Source organism: Zea mays, chromosome 5 (assembly GCF_902167145.1).
Source record: "Zea mays cultivar B73 chromosome 5, Zm-B73-REFERENCE-NAM-5.0, whole genome shotgun sequence".
Lineage (NCBI taxonomy): Eukaryota > Viridiplantae > Streptophyta > Magnoliopsida > Poales > Poaceae > Zea > Zea mays.
This window is the reverse complement of record NC_050100.1, coordinates 210,273,668-210,297,371: the sequence shown is the minus strand read 5'-3', so window position 1 is coordinate 210,297,371 and position 23,704 is coordinate 210,273,668. Positions and strand designations below refer to the sequence as shown.

At 46.2% G+C, this 23,704-nt stretch overlaps 1 protein-coding gene across 2 annotated transcripts in view; it reads left to right on the top strand.

The window, feature by feature from the left end:
* Positions 1–15,690: 15,690 nt before the first annotated feature.
* LOC100382830 (protease Do-like 7) overlaps positions 15,691–23,704 on the top strand; it is a 34,628-nt gene continuing 26,614 nt past the window's right edge. Inside the window, exons 1-7 of one of the 2 annotated variants that reach the window (XM_020553497.2) lie at positions 15,691–16,283; positions 16,380–16,450; positions 16,557–16,691; positions 19,697–19,755; positions 20,103–20,139; positions 20,296–20,421; positions 21,336–21,425. In XM_020553497.2, coding sequence (XP_020409086.1) covers positions 16,046–16,283; positions 16,380–16,450; positions 16,557–16,691; positions 19,697–19,755; positions 20,103–20,139; positions 20,296–20,421; positions 21,336–21,425 — 756 coding nt within the window. In that variant the 5' untranslated portion in view covers positions 15,691–16,045. The remainder of the gene's footprint in view (positions 16,284–16,379; positions 16,451–16,556; positions 16,692–19,696; positions 19,756–20,102; positions 20,140–20,295; positions 20,422–21,335; positions 21,426–23,704) is intronic. The other variant, XM_020553496.3, reaches the window with a different exon arrangement.

Below are 23,704 nucleotides of genomic sequence, written 5' to 3'. Positions count from 1 at the left end.
CAGGATTATTAGCAATTTTAACAGCACTCTCATTATCACACAACAAAGGTACCTTTTCTAGAACTACGCCATAGTCTAGAAGAGTTTGTTTCATATATAAAATCTGTGTGCAACAAGCACCTGCGGCAATGTATTCCGCTTCGGCAGTTGACAAGGCAACACTATTTTGCTTTTTGGATGTCCATGAAACTAGTGATCTACCAAGCAGATGGCATCCCCCAGAAGTACTTTTCCTATCATTTTTGCAACCGGCATAATCCGAATCGGAATAGCCAATTAAATCAAAAGTAGCTCCTTTGGGATACCACAGACCAACGCTTGTGGTGTGCCTGAGATACCTAAGAATTCTCTTAATAGCGCGAAGGTGAGCTTTCTTAGGATTAGATTGAAATCTAGCACACATGCAGACACTAAACATAATATCGGGCCTAGATGCGGTAAGGTATAATAAACTACCAATCATAGAACGGTAGAGAGTTTGATTAACCGGGTTACCTCCCTCATCTAAGTCGAGATGTCCATTTGTAGGCATGGGGGTCTTGATTGGTTTGCACTTCTCCATGTTGAATCTTTTCAACAAGTCTTTGGTATATTTCTCTTGTGAGAGAAAGTTACCATCTTTCATTTGCTTGACTTGAAAGCCGAGGAAGTATGTTAGCTCACCAATCATTGACATCTCGAACTCCTTCGACATCAACTCACCAAATTCCTTGCAATGATAGTCATTTGTCGAGCCAAAGATTATATCATCAACATATACTTGACAAATGAAAATATCACTGTTATGTTTCTTTGTGAAGAGAGTTGTGTCGACGGTCCCGATCTTGAAGCCCTTTTCGATGAGGAAGTCGCGAAGACGCTCATACCAAGCCCTTGGAGCTTGCTTTAGCCCATAAAGCGCCTTGGACAACCTGTAAGCATGGTTAGGATATCTAGGGTCTTCAAATCCAGGTGGTTGCTCAACATATACAAGTTCATTTATGAAGCCATTTAAAAATGCACTTTTTACATCCATTTGATAAAGTTTTATATCATAGCATGATGCATATGCGAGTAGGATACGGATGGCTTCCAGTCGAGCAACCGGTGCAAAGGTCTCTCCAAAATCTAAGCCTTCAACTTGAGAGAATCCCTTTGCGACAAGTCTTGCCTTGTTTCTTACAATCACACCTTGATCATCTTGTTTGTTTCTGAACACCCACTTTGTTCCAATGATTCTTGCATCTTGTGGGGGCTTCTCCAGGGTCCAAACTTCGTTACGGGTGAAGTTGTTAAGTTCTTCATGCATGGCATTCACCCAGTCCGGATCCTGTAGCGCCTCATCTATACAAGTAGGCTCAACACAAGAAACAAAAGAGTGATGTTCAATAAAAGTAGCATGTCTATGTGATCGAGTAATAACCCCTTGTGAAGGACTCCCGATGATTTGGTTTTGAGGATGAGCTTGAAGTAGTGATGAGTTTATTCTGTCAACCACTTGGGAAGAGGATCCAGGAGCATCAACATCTTCGGCTTGTACCCTTGCTTGTTCATGAGAGACAAATGTATCTTCATTTGCATGCCTCTCATCTTTTTCATCATCTTGTGGTACATTTGATGAAGAAGGCCTGTCAATGATTTGCACCTCTTCTTCATCTTCTTTTGGTTTGATAGCTCCAATAGGCATGTTCTTCATTGCTTCCCTAAGTGGCTCATCACCTACATCATCAAGATTTTCAAGTGCTCCTTGGGAGCCATTAGTCTCATCAAATTCCACATCATATGTTTCTTCTACCACGCCTGTGGCATGGTTGAATACTCGATATGCTTTGGACTCTAATGAATAACCCAAAAGAAAACCAATATCACAACGTCTTTGAAACTTCCCTAGATGATGGCGTTTTTGTAGATGTAGCATTTGCACCCAAACACCCGGAAGAAAGAGACGTCTGGCTTTTTCCCATTTAGCAGTTCATAAGGAGTCTTTGCAAGTAGCCGGTGAGGAAATAGCCTGTTTGATGCATAACAAGCAGTGTTGACAGCTTCAGCCCAAAACCTCTCCGGTGTATTATACTCATCAATCATTGTTCTTGCAAGAGTGATCAAGGTCCTATTTTTCCTTTCAACAACTCCATTTTGTTGAGGTGTGTATGTGGCAGATACTTCATGTTTGATCCCAATTTCATCACAGTACTCATGAATGTTGGTGTTGTCAAATTCTTTGCCATTGTCACTTCTAATCTTCTTAATCTTGCAATCAAATTCATTTTGTGCTTTCTTGGCAAACTTCTTGAATATAGATGCAACTTCAGATTTGTCATGGAGAAAGAACACCCAAGTGTATCTTGAGAAGTCATCAACAATCACTAGACAGTAGAGGTTGCCACCGACACTGACATAATTTGTAGGTCCAAATAAATCCATATGAAGTAGTTCCAGTGGCCTTGATGTTGACATGAAAGCTTTAGTGGGATGTGTATTAGCAACTTGCTTTCTAGCTTGACATGCACTGCATGGCTTGTCTTTTTCAAACACCACATCCTTTAAACCTCTAACCATATCTTTCTTTAATACCTTCTTGAGTGTGCTCATCCCAACATGTGCAAGCCTCCTATGCCAAAGCCATCCAAGAGAAGCTTTGGTGAAGAGGCAAGTTCTTAAGTCTGCATCTTCTGAAGTGAAATCCACTAAGTAGAGGTTGTTGTATCTAAATCCCTTGAATACCATTGATTCATCATCCATCTTTGTTACAATAACCTCTGTTGGAGTGAATAAGCATTGAAGTCCAAGATCACAAAGTTGACCCACTGATAATAAATTGAAGCTCAAAGGTGCAACTAAGAGAACATTTGATATTGATAGATCATTTGAGATTGCCACCTTGCCAAGTCCTTGCACTTTTCCTTTTGAATTGTCTCCAAATGTGATTTTATCTTGACCATCAACATTCTCATCTAATGAGGTGAACATTCGTGGGTTGCCTATCATATGTTGTGTGCATCCATTGTCAATAACCCAATGGCTCCCACCGGTCTTGTAGTTCACCTACATTCACAGACAATTCAAGCTTGAGTTTTGAGGGCCCTATATTGCATAGGACCAGTGATTCTCTCAATTAAGGACTTTGCCACCCAGATTTGTCTAGGTCTACTCTTATTTGGTGGACCTAGTAATGTAACCTTAACTTTTCCATTTGCAACCTTTCTTAGAACATAGTGAGCATTGAAAGCAAATGGTCTTGAGTGCTTAGGCAAGGGAGTTGGTGGTTTAGCTTTGCAGTTGTGGGCAAAATGACCTTCATTTCCACACTCAAAACATTTGATAGGCTTGTGAGTCTGCTTTGGCTTGTATTGAGTGATAGCTTTCTTTTGCACAAAAGCATTGTATCCAATACCACTCTTGTTATTTTTCATAACAGTGTTCATAAGCAGCTCATTTTGGAGGTATTGACCCTTGTTGAACTTTTGCACACTTGTTGCAAGATGTTCATTTTCACTTTTTAGTTTCTTGACCTCATTCTTAAGCCTTTGATTATCCACTGCCAACTCATTGTTGAAATCATTGTTCTCAATAGCAACCTTTCCTCTAGTAGTTGCATCAGTCAAGTAATTCTTCAATTTTTGGTTGTCTAAAGTCAGGACTTCAACTTTTTCAGTCAATTCAGCATGTAGACTAGTTTGCTCCTCTTGAATCAAATCATCACATGAGGTTGCTACATCAAACTTAACAACAGGGTTAATAGCCTCATGTGTTTTGCAAGATATAAGTTCATTTTCAACAAGAAGATTGTCATGATCAAATTTAATTTGAGTATAGTCTTCCTTGATCTTTACTAGTCTATTTTGCAACTCCCTATTAGCTTCATTTAATTTGTCATATTTTTCCTTAGCATCTTTTAGGGAGTTTGTGAGCTCATTTATAGTTGATGACATAGTTTTATTTTCTTCTTTTATTTCATCACTAGCCTTTATAACTATGTCATACTTGGCATTTAAAGATTCATTTTCATTTTTCAACCTATCACATTTAGCTTTTGACTTTCTAATGATTTGAGTATATTCTTTAAGTAAGTCAGCTAACTCATCATATGAAGGTGAAGCAAATTCCTCATCACTATCACTATCACTATCATCAGCAATATTAATATCATTTTGTACCTTCCGTTCACCCCTAGCCATGAGGCATAGGTGAGAAGTGGATGATGGCGATGGTGGTGGTGAAGAGAAGTCCCCGGCGATGGCCACAACTTTTTCATCATTCTCTTCTTCACTTGAAGAAGACCCACTTGATGATTCGATGTCGGTGAGCCAGTCGCCAACAATATATGCCTTTCCATTCTTCTTCTTGTGGAACCTCTTTTGCTTCCCATCCTTTCTCTTGAAGAATTTCTTTTCCTTCTTTTCATCATCGCTTTCATCTTCTTTCTTGCCCTTGAACTTGTTCTTCTTGGGCTTGTTGCATTGATGAGCAAGATGACCAAGCTCACCACAGTTGTAGCAGTCCATCTCAGAAATGGGCTTTCTTTTGTTGGAAAAGAACTTCTTCTTTCTTGAATCAAATTTGATGCCTTCTCTATTTAGCTTCTTCAACATCTTGGTGGTCTTCCTTACCATCAAGGCAATGTTTGCATCAAGGTCATCATCACTTGAGGATTCTTTCTCAACTTGTATTTTTGCTTTTCCTTTTCTTTCATGATTTGCTTTGAGAGCCAAATCCTTTCTTTTGGAAGATGATTCTTCTTTGTCGTTGATGTGCATGTACATTTCATGGGCATTGATCTTTCCCAAAATTTGTGTAGGTGTGGTAACTGAAAGATCCATTTGATGTAGCACAGTGACAATGTGTCCATATTTGTCTATTGGGAGGACACTGAGAATCTTCCTCACAACATCCGGTTGTGAGATTTGAGTAAGCCCCAATCCATTGACTTCCTCTACAAGAATATTAAGTCGTGAGTACATAGCGTTTGCATTTTCATTAGTAAGCATTTCAAAAGAATTTAACTTTCGCATGGCTATGTGATATCTTTCCTCACGTTCACTTCTAGTTCCTTCGTGTAGAGCACAAATGTCCATCCACAAATCATGAGCATTTTTATGATTCCTTACTCTATTGAACACATCTTTGCAAAGGCCTCTAAAAAGGGTGTTTTTGGCCTTAGCATTCCATTTCTCATAATTGAACTCATCACCTACAAGATTTGTGCGATCTCTAGGCTTGTGTGGCGGCTTTATAGACACCAATGTCTATAGCCTCTAAGTATGCTTCCATACGAATTTTCCAATAAGGAAAATCGTCACCATCAAAAACGGGAGGAGGTCCATCCCCACCGGACATCGTAACTCTAGCGGTTAAGCTAATCTATGAGCAACAAGGCTCTGATACCAATTGAAAGGATCACGATGCCCAAGAGGGGGGGTGAATTGGGCTTTTCTAAAAATTAACACTAATTAAAACCTAAACAAGAGCTAAGCAAGAGCCCAACTTCACCCCAACAACTAGTACTAAGAATATAATACTAGAAATGCAACAAAGCTAAGATAATACTTCAAAAACTTGCTAAACAAATACACAATGTAAAGTGCTTGAATTAAGTGCGGAATGTAAAGCAAAGTTTAGAAGACTCCTCCAATTTTTCCCGAGGTATCGAAGAGTCGGCACTCTCCACTAGTCCTCGTTGGAGCACCCACGCAAGGGTATCGCTCCCCCTTGGTCCTCGCAAGAACCAAGTGCTCACTACGAGATGATCCTTTGCCACTCCGGCGCGGTGGATCCCTCGAGACCGCTTACAAACTTGAGTCGGGTCACCAACAAGATCTTCACGGTGATCACCGAGCTCCCAACGCCACTAAGCCGTCTAGGTGATGCCGATCACCAAGAGTAACAAGCCGTAGACTTTCGCTTGACCAAGAGAAGCCTAATGCAAGTGGTGTGTGCTCTAGGTGGCTCTCACTAGCGCTAATGAGGAACAAGCGCGGATTATGATTCTCTAATCTCCTCACTAGGCTTTTGGTGCTTGCAATGCTTTACCAATGTGCTGGAATAAATGTGGAGTGCAAGACATTGAATATGGTGGGTGGAGGGGGTATAAATAGCCCTCACCCACCAACTAGCCGTTACAGGCATTTTACTGCGAGATGGCGCACCGGACAGTCCGGTGCGCCACCGGTGCGCCAACGGTGCGCCACCGGTGCGCCAACGGTCGTTTCCAATGGCTAGCTCTGACAGGGAGCCGTTGGACTCATGGCGCACCGGACAGTGAACAGTCCACTGTCCGGTGCACACCGGACAGTCCGGTGTGCCACTAAAATTCAACTCTGAAAGCTGCGCTCTCGGGTTTCTGCGAAGGGGAAAGCCTCTGCCATGGACCAGCCTGGCCCCACCTGGCAGAGGGTGCACCGGACAGTCCGGTGCCCCAAAGCCAGAAACACTAACTCTTGTTTTTCAGCTGATTTTCAAATCGGTTTTCGCTCTAACTTGTGTGTGAGTTCTAGAGTGACACCTAGCACTGTATATGAGTGTGATTGTGCACCAACACTACACTAGAACTCTCTTGGTCAAACTACTCATCGACAACCCCTCTTTATAGTACGGCTAAAAGAGAATAAAAGACCTAACTAAATCGCGAGTGTCCACATCTCCTTGACACTCGGACTCCGTAGACCTTCACCTTTTGTTTCGTCGTTTTAGCCGTCGCTTCGAGTTCTTATCTCCGGGATTGTTTTCACCGTTGTAGTACTTCTACCTGTCATGCGACCTAACTTACCATTTGTCTCTACAAAACATACGTTAGTCACATATAATATTACGTTGTCATTAATCACTAAAACCAACCAGGGGCCTAGATGCTTTCATCGGTGACGAGGACTTCTTCAGCCGCCACCACCTCAGCACCGACCTCCGCACGGAGGCGTCGTACCGGAGCAAGGGCAGGACAGCCCAAGAACACGAACGCTGCCCTAGCAGCGCGCGACGTCTTGGGCGGTCCCCAGCGCACGCGGCGCGACCCCGTACAGCGGCTAGATGGCCACACTCCGCCCGACGGCGGGAGGGGGCACCGGGAGCCGAGCCTGAGCCAGCTGAGCCAGCGAGCCCAACACGCTGAAGCTGACGACGCTCGCGGCCGACCAACCCCGCGTTGTCGAAGTCCGCCCCCTCCGCTAAGCCGGTGAGCGCCTTCTCCCCTGAATGCTGAAGGAGAAGGTGGCCCACGAACCCGTGTGGGAGGTAGAGCTCCGGCTCAGCTCGCCCCCCGCCCCAGCAAGGATGATGAAGATCCTTGAAGCTGAGGGCGGGGCAGAGGCCGTAGCCCGACTTGCTTCTCCCCACCATCAAACTGGTGGTCGCCGTCTTGGGTGACCATCGGCAAAGGGATGCAGCCGGGCTGCCTGATGAAAATCCTTGAAGCCGAGCGATGGCTGAAAGGTACCAACTTCTGCGAAGTTGTGTTCCTCCAACGACGGCAAGACGAAAGCAACACGGGCGCTCCCCATCCGGGGGCTCGGAAGGTGGAAGGACGCGATGCATGAGGGGAGTGCGAAGGCATGGCTGCCATCCAAGGGGGTCGCCCCCCTTTTTAAAGGCGACTCTCCCCACTTGTGTCCTCAGCCGTCGCGGACTGATTCTTCACCAACACGCTCCAACGTCCTCCCCCTACGACACGGGGGCTGGGTCCCGCACGTCATGCAAGCTGGCACAGGACAGAAGGAGCCAAACCGCCGCGCGCGGGGCGCGTAACTGCCCAGCGGTTACAAGCACTCCTCCACTTTCGCCCAGACCAGCGGGTGAAAGGGCGGACCGCCATGCAGGCGGCATACAACCGCACCAAGGGGGCGCACCCTTTCGACTTCGACGCGTCCAACATGGAGGCCCAGGCCCACACGTCATGTAACCGACGCGCCAGTTACTACGTGCGAAAAACTGCACCGCCACTTGCGCCAGTACCGCGCCTTCTCGACTGCGAAACCGGTGCCGCAACTCGAGGCAACCTCGCGCATGGCCCAACAGTGCCAACCAGGCGCATCGGCCACGGGTCAGTCCGCCGCGGGAGAAGGCGCGACGGTCGATATGGCCAAAAGTGGGCCGACAGTGATAGGCGGTGGCAGGCAGGCGGAAGCAGCGGTCAAGTCGTCTGCAAGCTCACGTCTCCTTCTGGGACAGCGAGAGAACCCTCTCCCACGGCGTGAAGACGACGCGCCCGTGTTCCGTTCCTCGAACGGCTCGCGCACGCACAACGACTGCCCCACGAACCACTCGTCCCGTCGCATTAACTCTGCGGCAGGACAGTCGGCACCTTTGGCAGGCGAAGCAGGCGACGCTTCACCCCCGCCATGATGACCGCGTCAAAAAAGGTATGCCACATCGTTCAATTTCATATCCCTTTTTCGCTTCCCCTTTCTCTCTCTTGCTACAGGGACCGGGAAAGGGGATACTCCGAAAGGGATCCTTCTCCGCGAAGGAAGTGGGCCCCAAGCCCCCCTACTGATCAGAGGTTCGAAGGCTGGCCCCTCAGAAGGGTTCAACAGCCGCCTCAGAGCACTCGGGCTCCGTGCCCACTACTGGTCAGAGGTTCGAAGGCTGGCCCCTCGGAAGGGTTCGACAGCCGCCTCAGGCCACTCGGGCTCCACGCCCACTACTGATCAGGGGTTCGTAGGCTAGACCCTGAAGGGTTCGACAGCCACCTCAGAGCATGCAGAGTGAGGGATGACTCTAGGTACGTCCGATACATGGCCGAGGCTCGAGCTACGCTCCCTGAAAGTCGCCTAGAGTGGGGGTGAATAGGGCGAAACTAAAATTCACAAAATTAATCACAACTACAAGCCGGGTTAGCGTTAGGAATATAAAACGAGTCCGAGAGAGGGCGTAAAACAAATCGCAAGCGAATAAAGAGTGTGACACGCGGATTTGTTTTACCGAGGTTCAGTTCTTGCAAACCTACTCCCCGTTGAGGTGGTCACAAAGACCGGGTCTCTTTCAACCCTTTCCCTCACTCAAATGGTCCCTCGGACCGAGTGAGCTTTTCTTCTCAATCACTTGGAACACAAAGTTCCCACAAGGATCACCACACGATTGGTGTCTCTTGCCTCAATTACAAGTGAGTTTGATCTCAAGAAAGAATGAGAAAGAAAGCAATCCAAGCGCAAGAGCTCAAAAGAACACAACAAATCTCTCTCACTTAACACTAAAGCTTTTGTGGAATTGGGAGAGGATTTGATCACTTGGGTGTGTCTAGAATTGAATGCTAGAGCTCTTGTAAGTGGTTGGAAGTTGGAAAACTTGGATGACTTGAATGTGGGGTGGTTGGGGGTATTTATAACCCCAACCACCAAACTAGCCGTTTGGTGGAGGCTGTTGTCGCATGGCGCACCGGACAGTCCGGTGCGCCACCGGACACTGTCCGGTGCGCCAGCCACGTCACCAGGTCGTTGGGTTCCGACCGTTGGAGCTCTGATGTGTGGGCCCGCCTGGCTGTCCGGTGGTGCACCGGACAAGTCCTGTAGATTGTCCGGTGTGCCACCTGCGCGTGCTCTGCTCCTCTGCGCGCGCTGGCGCGCATTTAATGCGCTGCAGACGACCGTTGGCGCGAAGTAGTCGTTGCTCCGCTGGCTCACTGGACAGTCCGGTGAACTATAGCGGAGCGGAAATCCGAAGCTGATGAGTTCAGAGCCGCTCTTCTCTGGTGCACCAGACACTGTCCGGTGGTGCACCGGACAGTCCAGTGAATTATAGTGAAGCACCTCTGAAATTTCCCGAAGGTGAAGAGTTTGGCGACGAGTTCCCTGGTGCACCGAACACTGTCCAGTGGTGCACCGGACACTGTCCGGTGGCCCACCGGACAGTCCGGTGCGCCAGACCAGGGCAGCCTTCGGTTATCCCTTTGCTCTCTTTGTTGAACCATTTTCTTGTTTTTTTATTGGCTTAGTGTGAACCTTGGGCACCTGTATAACTTATAGACTAGAGCAAACTAGTTAGTCCAATTATTTGTGTTGGGCAATTCAACCACCAAAATCAATTAGGAAATAGGTGTAAGCCTAATTCCCTTTCACTCCCGAGGTACCCTAGGACATTTCCGAGACCAGCAGGAGCGATTCTGTAACGAAATCCCATCAGAGGGAGGCATCGAGCCCTCGGACCCTATCAAACGGGACCGGGTCCGATAAATCACCTACAGGTACTTTTGGAGCGCGCCTCTGGGCCACTAGCCGACCCTTATCGAACGGGGCACGAGCGTCCACTCGGATCACCCGTTAGCAACTCACCGGAGACACCATGTTCGGCGCCCTCCGAGGGCAACATGGCGCTTTCCCCCTCCTCCTTGCGGAAAGGCGACGAAGGGGCGTATGAAAAAAAGCCGAGTCTGTCCTTGGCCGTCCTCTCGCTCTATGCGGAGGCTCGGGGGCTGCTCTCGCAAACCTGGCTCCAGCCAAACCGTTGACAGCGTCAACATACCAGCCCGAGAACTTGGAACATGACTATGCACCCGGGCAACGACTAGTTCGCATGAGGGAACAACCAGACCGGCCGAGGCATCACGAAAGGCATTAAGACCTCGAAGGAGTCAAACCACTCCTCCGAGGCCTCGGGGGCTACACCCGGTGGGTGCGCTCGCGCGCACCCACCGGAACGAAATGCAACCGAGAAAGGCCGGTCCCCTTGCAAAAAATGCGACAAAAAGCCTCCAAGCGAGTACTAACACTCCCTTCGAGGCTCGGAGGCTACTGTCGGGGACCATAATTAGAGGTACCCCCAAGACTCCTAATCTCAGCTGGTAAACCCCATCAGCACAAAGTTGCAAAGGCCTGATGGGCGCGATTCTGGTCAAGGCTCCGTCCACTCAAGGGACACAATCTCGTCTCGCCCGAGCCTAGCCTCGGGCAGGAACAGTAGACCAAGGCAGATTCACGCCTCGCCCGAGGGTCTCCCCAAACAACGGACGCACCTTTGACTCGCCCAAGGCCCAGCTCGGGCAGGCTTCGCGGAGAAGCAACCTTGGCCAGATCGCCACGCCAACCGACCGTATCGCAGGAGCATTCAATGCAAGGATCGCCTGACTCCTTATCCTGACGCACGCTCCTCAGTCAACAAGGCCGCAGTGATCACAGTCACTTCGCCGCTCCACTGACTGACCTGACAGGAAAACAGCGTCGCCTGCCCTGCTCCGACTGCTGTGCCACTCGCCAGAGTGAGGCCGACAGCAGCTAAGTCCAGTCTCGGGCGCCATAGGAAGCTCCGCCTTGCCCGACCCTAGGGCTCGGACTCAACCTCGACTCCGGAAGACGGACTCCGCCTCGCCCGACCCCAGGGCTCGGACTCAACCTCGACTCCGGAAGACGGACTCCGCCTCGCCCGACCCTAGGGCTCGGACTCAACCTCGACTCTGGAAGACGAACTCCGCCTCGCCCGACCCCAGGGCTCGGACTCAACCTCGACTCCGAAAAGACGGTCTCCGCCTCGCCCGACCCCAGGGCTCGGACTCAACCTCGACTTTGGAAGACGGTCTCCGCCTCGCCCAAGCCCCAGGGCTCGGACTCAGCCTCGACCTCGGAGGAGTCACCGCCTCGCCCGACCTCGGGCTCGGACCGACCACGTCACAGCGGGGGGCCATCATTACCCTATCCCTAGCTAGCTCAGGCTATGGAGAACAAGACCGACATCCCATCTGGCTCGCCTCGGTAAAACAAGTAATGATGGCACCCCGCGTGCTCCGTGACGACGACGGTTCTCAGCCCCTTACGGAAGCAAGGAGACGTCAGCAAGGATCCGACATCCCCGACAGCTGTGCTTCCACAGGGCTCAAGCGCTCCTCCGACGGCCATGACATCACATGAACAGGGCAGCAACACATCTCCGACAGCCATGACGACATGTACATAGGGCTCTGGCTCCCCTTTGCTAGACACGTTAGCACATTGCTACACCCCCCATTGTACACCTGGGCCCTCTCCATACATCTATAAAAGGAAGGTCCAGGGCTCTCGTACGAGAAGGTGGCCGCGCGGGAGAACGGGCCGACGCACAAGGCTCGCGCCCTCTCTCTCTCTCCCTCGCGAACGCTTGTAACCCCCTACTGCAAGCGCATCCGCCCTGGGCGCAGGACAACACGAAGGCCGCGGTTTCCCCTTGCTGTTTCCCCCTTGTGTTCTGTCTCGCGCCGACCCATCTGGGCTGGGACACGCAGCGACAATTTACTCGTCGGTCCAGGGACCCCCCGGGGTCGAAATACCGACAAATTTGTTTGGTAATTTGGTTACTTTGATATTGCCTCCTATATGCTATATTGTTATATGCTATGCATATATATATCAATATTACATTATTACACATATATATAATTATATATATAGGTCATGTACCTGTAAATATACAGGAGGGCCAGTAGGGACGACTAGGTCAATTAGGACTCGATTAGTCGACCTAATCATCGACTAATCACGATTAGTCGCCTGGTCGCCCAGGTGTCTCGACTAGCTAGTCGGGCGACTTGAAACCATTGGTCTCGAGTTGCACATTAGTTAACCTCTTAGAGTATCGTCTATGGTAGACACATTCGATGAGTACCCGGTCTCTCAGACATATTTTACATACTCTCTAAGTACCTTGTTTTACGATGTACGGTGGTAAACTAGACATGTCAAGTAAGTACAAAGTGTTTGAAGCCAATCCTATAACATCTCTGAGTGCCCTATCCAGTGAACCTTAGTGGTGCACGTCAAACACACCGATGTTATTCGATTGTTTTTTAGTTGGGTTTTATTTAAAATGTACTGTGTGTTCTCTTGAGATTACCTAACACTAGTTTTCACAAATATGCAACACAACACCTAATTAGACCCCCTTTGTAATATGACTAAAAGGAAAATAAAGGTCCTATCACTACTGTAATTGCCCAATGACACCATTGACACTAAGAGCTAACTGGTTGTTAATCTTCTATATTATTCTTTAAAACTATACATTAATCTCCATTAATAAGGGTGTGAATACCTTATCTTGATCATCTTCAACTATTGTGATCTAACATACCTTATTTCTACAAAATACATGTTAGTCGTAATAATTTTATTTGGTTATTGATCACTGGAATAAAACATAGTCCTAGATATTTCCACACATCGAGTGACACTAGATAACCAGGTTATAATTAGTCTCTCTCTTAATAATATGATTATCTATTTTAAATTCAATTGCACACTCCATTGCATCTTGTTCAGTAAACATAATGCCTACTTTACACTTCTATCATGAGCCCTTAGATTTTACTTTTCCTCCCTTTTTCTATGTCGAGCATCTGACCATCCTTTATGGACACCACCATCCTCATTATGGTTGTCATTCTTGCTTAATCCCATGTGTGGATTTAAACCTTTCTCATTCAACACATATGGAGCTTTCACACATCTAATAGGCTAGCAATGGAAGCCATCGAGGGTGTAACCCAACATGACGGGGCAGGTGCACGTGCGTATTATCCTAAGGCGTCATAGCCGCTAGGGTTTATGTGTCCTGTGAATGAGCACAACTAACGATGCGCAGGTGGGACATAGTAGCGTGTGGCGCACGTATAGGCGCGTGTCACTACCATTATGATTTTTCTCCTTTTCTACTGAGCTGGCTAGATCAAAACAACATATAGTCCGATGAACAAAATCAATCTATAGAAGGCATCTAACCTTATGAATCAATGTACCACATATGTGCCCATGAGAATTCAATCTAGATTAAACAGATCTACTAAAACATATATTTACAACAGATTAAGAACACCATATCATGCTTCTTAATTCAGCGGACGAAACGAAGCTTGTCACATTGGACAATTCGACGAGGTCGATAAGCCTACTAACTTGATAAAGAGTTGGTGCAGATCAAATTCACAACGACATTGATGTGGAGCTATAATCATCACATGTTGAGTCACGACGTCGATATGGATCCTAGATTTGGACCCTGAACCATCCCGTTAATAATACAGACATTAGAAAGATGTAAAAGCCATGTTCCCCAGTTTGATTTTCGTAGTGACGCAAACACAAAGGGATACACGAGAGATAATATTAAAATAAATCATCTCTTAATATTTATTATTAGGCATACAATTTTATCGTATAAAAATAGGGCCTCTTATAATATTTTGGGCACCATACTACCTTCAATGTTGTCCTGCATATCCTCTCTCTACTTGTCATTTACACACTCCTCTAAAGATCATCTGCTCTGTATCTATTTTTTCTCAAACAACGACTTTTATATATATTATCCTCTATACATCAAAGACCTTTATTGGAGACATTTTTTGCTTTGAAGTTTTAACGCACACATTTATTATACTCTTAAATGTCTTATATATTTTTTAATTTTGCTTAATTTATTGTAATTAGATAGAGGAGATAAACTAGTCTATCTCTATGTAAAGGGTGGAGAGATGCACTTTTATATTTAGATGAGGTTTAGATGACACAAGTAAATACTATAAAAGAAAGAGTCTTCTCTATATTAAGAGTAGAGAAGGGTTGAGAGTTTCTCATTGGAGATAATCTTAGCTTGTATAAGTCTAACTCCAACAATATCGTCCATTTTTTGAGACACATTTCATCCTTTCCCTACACACGCAAAACACACATCTTCTATTTACCTGCAATTATCCCCAATAATAATACCCATATCAATAAAACCATGTTTTCTTTTTATCCCACCAATATAGGCCCTCTTTATCTTATCTAACCCACACCAAGCAAAATGGTTATATAGAGAGAAAACCAATATTTAGGTTCTCTTCCCTTGCATCCAAAAGGGATATCGTCTTTGAGTCATCGTTAGAGAGTACTTATTGTGGTTTTGGGTGTCTATTTAGGTGCTCCATTAGATTTAGCCTAATAGAGCTACATAGAGTTAGCCTAATAGAGTTACAACTTCCTATAGCAATAAAGCCCCCCCCCCCCCCCACATTTGTCTCGCAAACCAGCACTATAGCTCCCGATTGGAGGTGTTTTCTTTCCTTTGACTAAAGTTTAGTTCGTGCCACTTCAGTTTGAATGTCAATTACAAATATTAAATATAGTCTTATTACAAAACTAATCGCAAATACGAAGGCTAAACAAGATATATCTATTAAGTCTAAGTAGTTCATTCATCTATATGATGTAACAGTAAACATTGCTAATTATGGAGTAATTAGGATTAATAAATTTCTCTCTTATTTAGTATCCACGGGTGACACGGGGCTAAACTTTATTTAGGGGATCGAACACTCTTTAAAATAAAGAACGCTAAAGAAAGAAACTCAGATTTGGACTTAACTCCAACTCTAATAGAGATTTGGGAGGTTATTTTTTTAGGTCTCCTTTGGTAGGGCTACTTCAAGAGCCACTTCAATGACTTTTGTAAAAAAGGGGAAGCTCTTTAACGATCTCTTTCTAGAAAAGAGGGAGGGGCTCCTTAAAAAAACTCCGGGAGCCAGAAAAAGGAGTTTTTACTGTTTCCTCTCTCATATTTTCTCTTCATCGACTCCTACATCTTAGGAGAAACTAAAAAAGAGCTATATTTCTAACCAAACTGAATGTTTTTTAAGCTCTCTCCTAATAATAAGAAGAGATTTGGCAGAAGGAGAGCCCTACCAAACATACTTTGATTGGTCGAGCAAGAATCATTTCAGCCCAATGTGTGCCAGCTACATTCGTCTGTTTAACTGAACCAGCCACGAGCCCACGTCCTGCTTTGAATCGGGCCTGATCACGCGACTCCCGGGAAAAATATCTTCTTTGGCACGCTCAACTGAAGCATTCGACTCTGGTGCCGGTCTTCCCCTTCCGAAATCTCGTGCGGCGGCCGGCAAGTTCGCACTTCGCAGCGCATTCACCACCAGCTTCACTCCCAACTACCGCTGATCTCACTCACGCTCACCCCAGCCGGCCAGCCCCGTCCCCATCCGGCTAGAGGTTCACATCACCTGCGTGACGATAAACATCCTCTTCCAAATCGTAGTCTAGCCCGTGCCCAAAACCCTAGCGACCGCCGGAGAGCTCGTCCGAATCGAGGCCACCGAGGGGAAATTAGATCGCGGCGGACGATGGAGAGCCCTGCGAAAGAGGAGGCCGGGGGAGAGCTGGCAATGGAGATCGAGTCGTCGGTCACGGCGGAGGACTGGCGCCGCGCGCTTTCTCGCGTCGTGCCGTCCGTCGTCGTCCTCCGCACCACTGCGCCGCGCGCCTTTGACACCGAGGTCGCGGGCGCCAGCTACGCCACGGGTTTCGTCGTTGACAAGTCCCGCGGCATAATCCTCACTAACCGCCATGTCGTCAAGCCAGGTAGGAACACCTCCAGTAAACAGCACCAATTCTCACATATCTACATGTGAATGATTTGTGCTGCTGCTGCTGTTGTCGTGATGCTCGCGATGACAGGACCTGTGGTCGCGGAGGCCATGTTCGTGAACAGGGAAGAGATCCCTGTGTACCCACTGTACAGAGATCCTGTGAGTGTATATTCCACTTGATTCCATTCTTTATTGTTTTATTTTTCTCTCCCAGCGCTAATGCCATATTGTTAACCCAAATTTCTGCCCTCTTCTCTGCAAACAGGTACATGATTTTGGTTTTTTTCGCTATGATCCAGGTGCCATTAAGTTTCTTAAGTATGATGAGATTCCGCTGGCACCTGAAGCAGCATCAGTCGGGCTAGAAATCCGGGTTGTCGGAAATGACAGCGGGGAAAAGGTTCCATGAATTATATCTTAAATTCTGCTGTTATGTACCCCTAAAATATACGTCCTTGTTAGACACCACAGACCACAGCAGTTGCATATTTTTTTGCATTGTTCCCTGTCAAACCTTAGTGCCTTAGATTTCTCCTTTTTGTGCACTGTGAAACAAATCTTCTGCTTTTGCAATATCCAGAACTCACGGAACTAAGGTTCCACCCATCATACACTCCATCAAAAACTTATTTTGTTAAATTTTAATTGACATAGGGATGCAAATGGTAGGATATTTTCTGATCAACTGAAGCAGAATAGGGCAAATATGGAAGCGACACCGATTTTCAGACACTATCAATGTCTGACTCCGATTCCAAGAAAATAATATGGGATCAAGGTTTTAAAGTCGGCTAGTCGACTCTAGTCGCCTAAGCACCGATAAGGTGACTAATCGCGATTAGTCGTCGATTAGCTCGATTAGTCGATCCTAGTCGACTCCCTAGTCGTCCTATAGTCGCCCATCTATAACAGGACCATACTGCGGGTAGTGCAGCAATAGCTTTATCTTTTATGGTAGAACCAGCAGCAGCTGCGACATCAGACGAAGCTGATGCAACTGATTCACGTGTGGCATGATCTGCGGCTGCGCCATCACCCTGAGGCTGGGACAACCTAGATCCTGGAAAGAGGACTTCTACATTATTACGTTGCCTCCCATCCTCATCTGCAGCAAGCAAAGAGCAACTCAAGAAGTGCTCATCTCCGTTTCCAGCAAAAGAACAAAAGACTAGAGAAGGGATTACCATAAGTGCTCATCTCTGTTCCAGCAAAAGAACAACAGAGCAGGAGGGAGTGGAGGATGGTCTGAACTCTGAACAGAGCAGAAGGAAGCCTAGAGCAGAGGTTGCCGCGCCCTGGATGCTGGAGCAGGGACAGGTCACAGGTCGAAGCAGAGATGAGGGCGGCGGCGCGCAGCAGTCAGCAGTCCAGCTCCAACAAGCAGATGAGGGCGGCGGCGCTCAGCAGTCAGCAGTCCATCTCCAGCAAGCAGATGAGGGCGGCGGCGCTCAGAGCAGTCAGTAGTCCAGCAAGCAAATGAAGGCGGCGGCGCTCAGCTCCAGCTAGGGTAAAAGACTGTATAAGGGGCTAAGGGCATTGGCGCTCAGTTTCAGCTCCCATGGTGGGCCGACCCAAATGGAAAAGAGCAGATACCTGCTTCATCTGCTGGAGCCCAAAACAGAGAGCCTAGTTGAGCACAACCCTAATCGAACGACTAATCGCCGACTAATCGCGATTAGTCGGACGACTAGGTTTCTAGTCTCCCTAATCGCGTCGCTAGCCCTAATCGGCCTTGCAGCAGTGATAAGTCCGACTAACCGCGACTAATCGCGATTAGTCGGACGACTTTAAAATCATGTATGGGATGATAATATGAGATGATACATTGATACTTGAGAGGCATCCATCAGAAGCATCAAATGTTAGATGTTGAAGTACTCTATTATGATTTCGCTCAAGACCGCCAATAAATAGGCATGTTATCACATACGAATGGGAGTTAAAAATATCATGCTCTTAGTTTTCACATCTTGGCAATCACGTTTATTGTGCTCACTCTGATTGCACCCGTATTGCTTAATGTATTGTGCGGTCTCTGCTAGTGTAAATAGAGTGAATAATTTCCATCTGTCTGATCAGTTGAAACCTCGGTTTCACTATCTGCTCCGCCTTTAAATCTGAGAAAAAAGTGATATGAATGAAGAAGAAAATTTCCAGTACTATCCATGCCCTACTTGGGTAAACTATTGAATAGAATGTGAATATATGATAAGCTATATCTGTACGTATCTGATCCAATTGCACCCCTATTTCTATGTGTTGACATTTAAATGCGAATTAGAGCATTGGGATATGTTCTTAAATTTATCTTACTTGTGCTTTGCAAACAATGACATTGCAGATCATGATTAAATGGTTTCCCTTAATTTCTACTACGATTAAGAGTTACTTTTGTAATGTTTTCTGACAAAAATATTATCTTGTATAACACCACTTAAGGAATTTTTGGTAAAGAGGAATGGCCAATAAGAAATTTCTGTGAACTCTCTTATCAGGAAAAAAAAGACATACCTTATGCTTCTGTTTTTCCATGCTGGATTTAGCCATATTATTTTTCATTCTGTCTGATTACATGGTTCTGATAGTTTGGCATGTGAGCAAAAAGGGCAATACATGTGCATAATGACATGTTTAGAAATCAATTAGATGAATGCCATGTAGTCTTGTGAATACTTTGCTTTCCATTTTTTTAATGCTAAGACAAGGCCTTTCAACCATGGAGTAGTTTTAGGCCCTGTTTGGTTTCTTTAGTTACTAAACTAAATTTTAGTGACTAAAGTTTAGTCGCTAAAGTAACCCGTTTGGTTTCAGTGACTAAACCGGACTAAAGAGCATTAATTGCTGTGAATAATGACTGTTTTACCCCTATTAATTAATGGATGTTTGCTATAAGAAGAAAGTGTAGAGGGCAAATATGGTAAAAATACTACTTTAGTCCCTTTTAGTCACTCATTTGGTGACTAAAGAACTAAAGTTTAGTCACCCCACTTTAGTCAATATGTTTGCTTCTTTAGTGACTAAAAGTGACTAAACTTTAATCACTAAACTTTAGTTAGCCCAAACCAAACGGGGCCTTAGACTTTAGTTGTTAACATTGGTTGGCCCAGAAGATGCTAATTTGATAACTTTGCCTGCAAAAGTAAAATCTGCCTGCACTGACAACTTAGCAAATTAAATATTTGTCATGGCAAACTTAAGAAATGACTTGGAACAAATTGGTTTAAATTATAACTCTGACACGTTTTAATGTAACATGCTGGTTGGATGTGCGCTTCTAATAGCACCACAGAAGTTTTGCATGGATGTATGTTTTATGGCCTGGATGTAGTTCATTCTTTGCAATGTTTTTCTGATAAATTGTGCTATGTATTTCAATGTTTTCTTACTGGTGTTTACTGGATGCAGGTTTCAATTTTGGCAGGAACACTTGCTCGACTTGATAGAGAAGCACCATACTACAAGAAGTACACCTTTCCTATCTTTACATGGCCTGCTCCTTCTGTTAACTAATAATCAGGACATCCATTTACACACCATACATACAAAAAGGAAACAACATACACAAAAATTAGCTCTCCTATCTGTAGTTGTGATTGTTTATACAAATTACACTCTAGTTGTAGTTCATTTCTATTTTCTTTATGAAATGATTGAGAAAAAAATTCAAATATGTAATCTTACTCTTGTTATTTTACAGTTGTTATTGAATTGTCGAACTGGATGCTGTAGGCTAGCTGTTTGAAGCTTAATGACACATTACATTATCTATATTGCTGTTCATATTTTCTTTTTCTTTTTAATTTCTTGCCAGGGATGGATATAATGATTTCAATACGTTCTATATGCAGGTAACTTCCTTTAGCTACTTGATGTTACATGTATCATTATCTAGTTCATACTGATATGCTGATAATGTGTTTGGTCGTCTATTTTGACTTAATGGAATATACAGTTGTTTTTTTTTGCTAGTGCTTGTACAGTAATAAGATTATTTGTTTCTTTAGGCTGCATCTGGTACTAAAGGTGGCTCAAGTGGTTCTCCTGTTGTTGATTGTCAAGGAAGGGCTGTTGCCCTGAATGCTGGAAGCAAATCTTCCAGTGCCTCTGCCTTCTTCCTTCCATTAGAACGTGTAAGCTGTTTATAAATGAGCATTAATACATTCCTATGTTATGCTGTAACAGTATAAATTATATTTGAATTTCAAGATTGTTGATTGAAAAATTGGAAGGCTTGCAGTGCATAACATTTGAGTCTAACTTTCAAGTTTGCAATGACATGACACATTGATACTAAGGAAAGAATGAGCTGGTTCTAATTTTATAAGGCTTTGCAGAAGCAATCATGCTAATCAGACTAGACTAATTCATTAGCAAATGTGCAGAGTTTTCATTAGCAGTGCATTTTTTTACTTTGTATAACATGTAGGCTGTTTATAAATTAGCATTAATACATTCCCATGTTATGCTGTAACAGTATAAATTATATTTGAATTCCAAGATTGTTGATTTAAAAATTGGAAGGCTTGCAGTGGATAACATTTGACTTTTAAGTTTGAAATGACATGACACATTGATGCTAAGGAAAGAATGAGCTGGTTCTAATTTTATAAGGCTTTAAGCAACCATGCTAATCAGTAATCACCAAACTGGACTAATTCATTAGCAAATGTGCACAGTCTTGGGTCATCTAGTTTTTTAAGTCTTGTATAGGTTGTGTGATTCTTCTGTATTGTGTGTTTCCGTGTGGACTTGCAGACTTGTATGAGGTATCTCTTTACCTCTTTTTTTCTTCTTAATATAATGATACACAACTCTCCTGTTCGAGAGAAAAAATTGTGCAGAGTTTTCATTAGCAGTGCATTTTATTTTACTTGATATTGTGTGTTCTTCAAGGAAGATTAGAGTGGTAAGAACGTGTAGGAGTTCACATGTACTAAAATATAAGCTCATAAAGACGGCCGCACATCGTTACCTTTTAAGATTCGTTTTCGTTCATTTTCTGTGGTGCTATTATTTATTTAAAAGTTGTTCAAACTATTTCCAGGTTGTCAGAGCATTGGATTTGATACGTGACAGTTGGGATGCATTTGGTACCAAGACAGAATCTGTTTATATTCCACGTGGTACACTTCAGGTGAGTATATTATACAGTGATTCCATTATTTTATCATACTGTTATGGCGGAAAGGTGTAGGCCCAGGGCCCAGCCAACCGATCTCAATAAGGAATCAGTTTAGTATTAGATAAGGCAGATCAGATTAGGGAGAAGAAATAGGAGATCTTGTTAGAGATAGATTGGATAAATATTGGAGTAAAAATAGGAGATCCGATTATGAGCCGGTCTTAGCAGAAGGAAGCCATCTCTATATAAATCATAAATGGTCTAGTTTGTACCTAGGGAAAGCTAAGTAGAAGCAACTTATTTGTTCCCGTCTTCCCTCGGGGAGCTAGGTGCCCTAGCCGCCACCCCTTCTTCCTCCTCTCGCTTGCAGCCCCACTCTGCTAACAACACTTGCAGCACTGTAGCGGCGGGTACAATAGCGCCCCTCCTCTCTCCTCCGTCCGAACCTAGCCATGGCGCCCCAGCACCGTGCACGCTGTCGGTCCCCTGCGCTTCACCCCTACTCCCTGCGCCACATTTCAGGTAGGATTCACAATCCTATCAACATGGTACCGGAGATGTCAGACACTCCTCCCACCACCACCATGTCGACAACCACCTCCACATCTCCAGCGCTGTTGCTTTCCGCCGTCGCTCCGCTCCCTGCCCCCACGAACCCCTGCTCACGGTGTCTCCAACTGTGGCCGCGACGTAGACGACCCTAGAGGGCCTCAACGCCAGTCTCGCCACGATCCACGCCAACTTTGCCACCCTCGCACGCTCCGTGGCGACCATTGATGCCTTCATGGCGTGCGTGGTGTTTCCTGCCCAACCCCCGACGTTGCTTCTGCCGGCTCCGTCGCTTCTGTCGGCATCCACGACACCAATCCTGCCACCGTCGGCGACCACGCAGCCGCTCCTTTCTCCACCGACGACCGCGACACCACCCCTGCCGTCGCGGGCGCCATCTACAGGTCCGATCAGGGCCAGTGCACCCGCGCCAGCGGGACCGCCCCTTCACCTCATCCCCATGCCGCCATCACCGTCGGCGCTCCCGTCGCACATCCTCTCGTCGACGGCGGCGCCACAGTTCATGATGGCGACGTCTCCATCACTAAACGCGTCCTCTGTCCCCAACCACACCAAGGGGCACTACGGGGGAGTGGACGACACCCTATTCTTGGGCATTCCGACGGGCGGCGGCATCCAGGGCGACACACCCATGCAGTATGGCGCTGTGCCACCCGTTGCCCACACTAGGCCACACCCTGGCCTGGCACTTCCCCACGTACGACGATGCCCTGGACCCTCTTAGTTGGCTCAACCAGTGTGCACAGTTCTTTTGCGGCCAGCGACCCTAGCCTCGGATCACACGCGACCGACCTCCTACCACCTCACCGGCGCCGTGCAGATGTGGTACTATGCCCTCGTGGGAGCACTTTTGCGAGCTGTGTACGCTCCGCTTTGGCCCGACAGTTCATGGCACCCGTCCGTCCGAGCTCACACGTCCACCATTCACATCTTCCGTGCAGGAGTACGTCGATCACTTCAATGCCATGTTGTGACATGCCCGTGGCCTCTCAGGACCCTAGAAGGCCGAGTTGTTCGTGGGCGGACTCCCGGACCACATCTGCATCGACGTTGAGCTCCGGGAACCACGGGATTTGCATACAACAATGTATTTGGCGCGGGCTTTCGAACCCCACGCGAACGCAGCAACTTTGGCACCTTCTACCTGCGGCGCCAGCGCGAGGCCTTCGCACCAGGGGGCGCTCCCGCACATGCTAGCACACAGCCCGCCGTCGCAACAGTGACGACGGGGACAAGAGACTCTTCTCGCCCATTCCGCCGTCTTTCCCCGGCAGAGCAGCAAGAGCGTCGCCACCAAGGACTCTGCTACAACTACGACAAACCATACATCTGCGGCCACATCTGTCAATGCCTCTTCTACTTTGAGTCGACCGACTTCATTGACGACGATATCTCGATCAACATCTCTGCTGCAATAGGTCCCCATGACCACAACACGTGGATGAATTTTCGACGCCTCTACCCCAACTTTCAGCTCGAGGTCTAGCTGTTTTCGCAGGCAGGGAGAAATATTATCACCGAAAAGGTGTAGGCCTAGGACCCAGCCAACCGATCCCAACAAGGAATCACTTTAGTATTCGATAAGGCAGATCAGATTAGGGAGAAGAAATAGGAGATCTAGTTAGAGATAGATTGGATAAGTATTGGAGTAAAAATAGGAGATCCGGTTATGAACTGGTCTTAGCAGAAGGAAGCCATCTCTATATAAATGGCCTAGTTTG